At 40.1% G+C, this 3730-nt stretch overlaps 1 protein-coding gene across 1 annotated transcript; it reads right to left on the bottom strand.

Moving 5' to 3' along the window:
• Positions 1-659: 659 nt before the first annotated feature.
• Positions 660-3149, bottom strand: LOC113749069 (subtilisin-like protease SBT1.2). Its single transcript, XM_027292715.1, has one exon. It carries the CDS (start codon positions 3067-3069, stop codon positions 823-825), a length of 2247 nt encoding a protein of 748 aa, XP_027148516.1. The 5' UTR covers positions 3070-3149; the 3' UTR covers positions 660-822.
• Positions 3150-3730: the final 581 nt, after the last annotated feature.

The following is a 3730-nucleotide window of genomic DNA, read 5'->3' as shown; positions in this document are numbered from 1 at the left end:
ACTTCAAACACTCAATCAGAAGCCTGCCTAGCTCTTGTTAAGACTAAAACTAAAATTAAAACTACTAAAACCTAAATAAATATAACATTAAATATTTCTATATTTTTCTTTGTTCTTCTTAATAATTCTTGTTAATGTTCAAATGTCTACTGATACTTTCTTATGAAAAAAATTTTAACTAACACAAATTATCATAAGAACTAAAACATTTATTTAGTAAAAATAATTTATATAATTTCAATTATTTTATCTACAGTTATGTCATCATTTTTTACACACTAATGTTCTTTGATAGAAACTTATGATAATATTATTTCTAAAGGATAAAACTATCAAAATATCATGTAACTGAGCATATGACTTAACAAAAAAAAATTTACTAGCTTTCACTTAGTGCACGAAGTACCACGTAAGATATGTTTACCAAGTCTTGCAAACTATGTGCAACAATGGACATTAAAGCCAATATTGGAGCATTTATGTTCTTACTTTGGATGAAAAATTATTATCTAAAAACTTAATATTAACGTTGATCTCCCCCGTTTTTACTGTTATGCAGTTCCCTTTCCCATCTATTTAATTAATTTTCAACTATGATTATCAATTATTGTTTGGTGGATAGAGTTTGGGATTAATTATTTCTCCTGCAATAATCTTGCTTTAAAATTGAACTCCCAAATTGCAATATTAAATGTGCCTGAAGAGCACAGCAAAAAGAATTGCTCAAAACAATTCCAGATAATATTATGTCAAGCAAATTTCAAAATAATGCATATACAATCTGGACTCCAAGTTTATTTTATTGCTGCTGGTGCTGTAGAGCTAGAGCAACTCGCTGGTATTGAGAGTGACTGCAATTGGGCTCCTGACTGAGTACTTATCTGAAGTCCATGTCAGAGATCCTTGAGAAGCTGAAACGTTTGGAGCATTTGCAAGTCGAATGAATCTAACTTCATACGTCAATTTTTCGTGCAGCTTCGAGAATTTGAGCGTATCTGGTTCCACATTCACAGTTACTCCTCGTGGTTGGACAATATTAACTGTGTAAACCGAATCAGCCTCACCAACATTAGTCACTGTTCTTGTATATGTCTGCACAGTTGCTCCAAAGACGATGGAAAAAGAAGGGTAGTTTAGTTGTGAATCTGGTATCCTTGATTCTACCGAGCAGTTCACATGACGTTGTAGCAGCATGCCAACCTCCCTGTTGGTGTAATTCAGGCCGCATAGATAAGGTATGTAATCTTTAGGTTCAATATCGTAGACGAGACCTGGATTGTTGGCTCTTGATGGGTTCACATGGCCTGCACCAGTGGCAAAGACATCAGCAGGGAGGAGGTTTAGTTGATCTGCAATTGGCTTCTTCTCGAGGTTGACAGAATCAGCTGTAGTCATGATTGCAGATTTAATTGCAGCGGGAGACCAATCAGGGTGTGCACTCTTGAGCAAGGCCGCGACACCGCTAAGGTGTGGGGAAGACATTGAGGTGCCAGAAAGGAAATTGAAAGTGGATTTTGTTTTGGTGTTGTTTTCAACAGAGACAGGCCATGCTGCAAGAATATTCACCCCAGGGCCGACTATGTCTGGTTTCAAGATGCCTGGACTTGCCTCACTTGGGCCTCTAGATGAGAATGAAGCAACAGCCGGAGCTTGATCATTTCCTATTGCAGTTCCATTGAAGAAGATTGCTGCCTTGGGCAACTTTGTGGAGTTCATATAAGCCTTGATCTTAACTCCATCAACATAACTCAAATGTGCAGCAGGAAGTACATGAGCATCAGCTTGTGTGGTGTAACCCCAATCCTCTGGGTTTATGATGATCATGGCTGCGCCACCAGCGGCCTTCACAAGTTCCCCCATTGTAACTCCTGGTAAAAAACCTCCCTCACATAAGACTGTCATTCCCTTGACGCCAGTGTTGTTTAATGAATCTGGAGAACAATAAGCAGCAAATTGATCGCTCTCATTAGATCCGGGATAAACAAGAGGAAACATTGTTGAGGCGTAATCTTTAGGTTGGAAAGCTGATTCCCCTTCTAGTTTCTCATTGTTTCCAAGCATTGCAGAGGCCCTGATCTTTCTGTCCATGGTACTTGCACCAACAGTGAGAATCCAAGGGGCATCGTTACCCACAGAGAAATAATCAGGGCCTTCATTTCCGGCAGAGCAACTAACAAAAATACCCTTTTCCATTGCACTATATGCACCAAGCGGAACATAGTTGTCATAGAAAGGTTTGGATTTGCCACCAAGAGAAATGGAAATCACATCGACCCCATCCTCAATAGCAGTGTCTATTCCAGCCAATACGTCACTCTCAGAGCAACCAATGCTACATACTTTATACATTGCCAAGTGGGCAAGAGGGGCTACACCTGCCGCGGTGCCGTTTGCATTTCCATAGACATTGGCACCTTTGACAAAGTTTCCAGCGGCAGTGCTTGCAGTATGAGTACCGTGGCCAGTTTCATCAGCCAATGTACCATTTTGATCATCTTGGATGAAGTGTTGTGCTCCAATGATTTTATTGTTACACAAGGATGCAGGTCTGAGTTCACACTTGCCCTTCCATTTAGCAGGTGGAGGAGGGATTCCTTCATCACTGAAGGAAGGGTGGTCAGGTGTGATTCCAGTGTCCAAGATGCCAATGATCACACCTTTACCATAATTTGAGTCTTTCCAGAATCCCACATTTTGTTGTAACCCCAGGAAACTAGGAGAATGAGTCGTATGTAGGGATAGTCTTTCTGGTGGGCGCGCAGAAATAAAACCTTTCTTTTTCTCCATTTCTTTCACTTCTTCAGGAGATAATCTCGCGGCAAATCCCTGCATCACGTTGCGATAGGAATAAACCATGCGAGAATCATAATTTGTGCTTTCAATTGTTGCTGGCAAAAATGAACGGTGCCAGATTTCCAAGTCTTCTGACTCGGTGACAGGACCGTCTCGGGGCTCGAGGCGAACGATATAAGTTTCTAAGTTGCTCTTTTCAGGAACTTCCCTTGCAATAGTAGCCAAAACACAGAAACTGAACAAGCAAAAGAGAGTGGAAATGACCATTAAAGCCATTTTCAACGGTTTTAAAGTCTTTGTTAACAAACTAGAGATTATGTGCTTGATCTGCTAAACAAGGCATGCGTGTGTATAGAGAAAAGTAGAGAGGGTTAATTTCCTTTCTTTTCGAGCAGTGGTATTTATAGCCATCTTACCACTGATTATTCTTGCATTTCCTGGGTAAAGTAATTTGGAAGAAAATACACAGGGTGGAAGGGGGACTTCCAATACGAATAGTCGACCAATCAATGGGCATGCCACTGCAATCAGTTAACGTTATTATTGGGCCTTGGAGACTAAGAAAAACGCGTCCGTGGACTTGGAGTCTGTGGAATGGCGTTTCTAATACGAATAGTCTACCGATCAATGGGGCATCCCTCTCGCTGTTGCAATCAGTTAAATGCCAGTGTTGGCCTTGGAGAATAAGAGGAAACTCTTTTTTTTTTTTTTTTAATAATACCTTCCACCCCAGTTGTGATTCTCTATGCCACTATTTGGTGTCAAATCCAGTGTCAATTCCACTTATCACGTGATGGTAGAAGAAATTTAAATAAATAGCACATGATAAATTAAATAAATAGGACACTTGGCATAAATATAGAAATAGCAGTGAATTGCCACTGAAAAAGTGGCCATCCCCAATGCTAGGCCCAAGATTCAAACCCTGAATCTAGCC

This window comes from Coffea eugenioides, chromosome 10 (genome assembly GCF_003713205.1).
Source record: "Coffea eugenioides isolate CCC68of chromosome 10, Ceug_1.0, whole genome shotgun sequence".
NCBI classification, from domain to species: Eukaryota; Viridiplantae; Streptophyta; class Magnoliopsida; order Gentianales; family Rubiaceae; genus Coffea; species Coffea eugenioides.
This window is presented reverse-complemented; position numbering and strand designations above follow the sequence as displayed.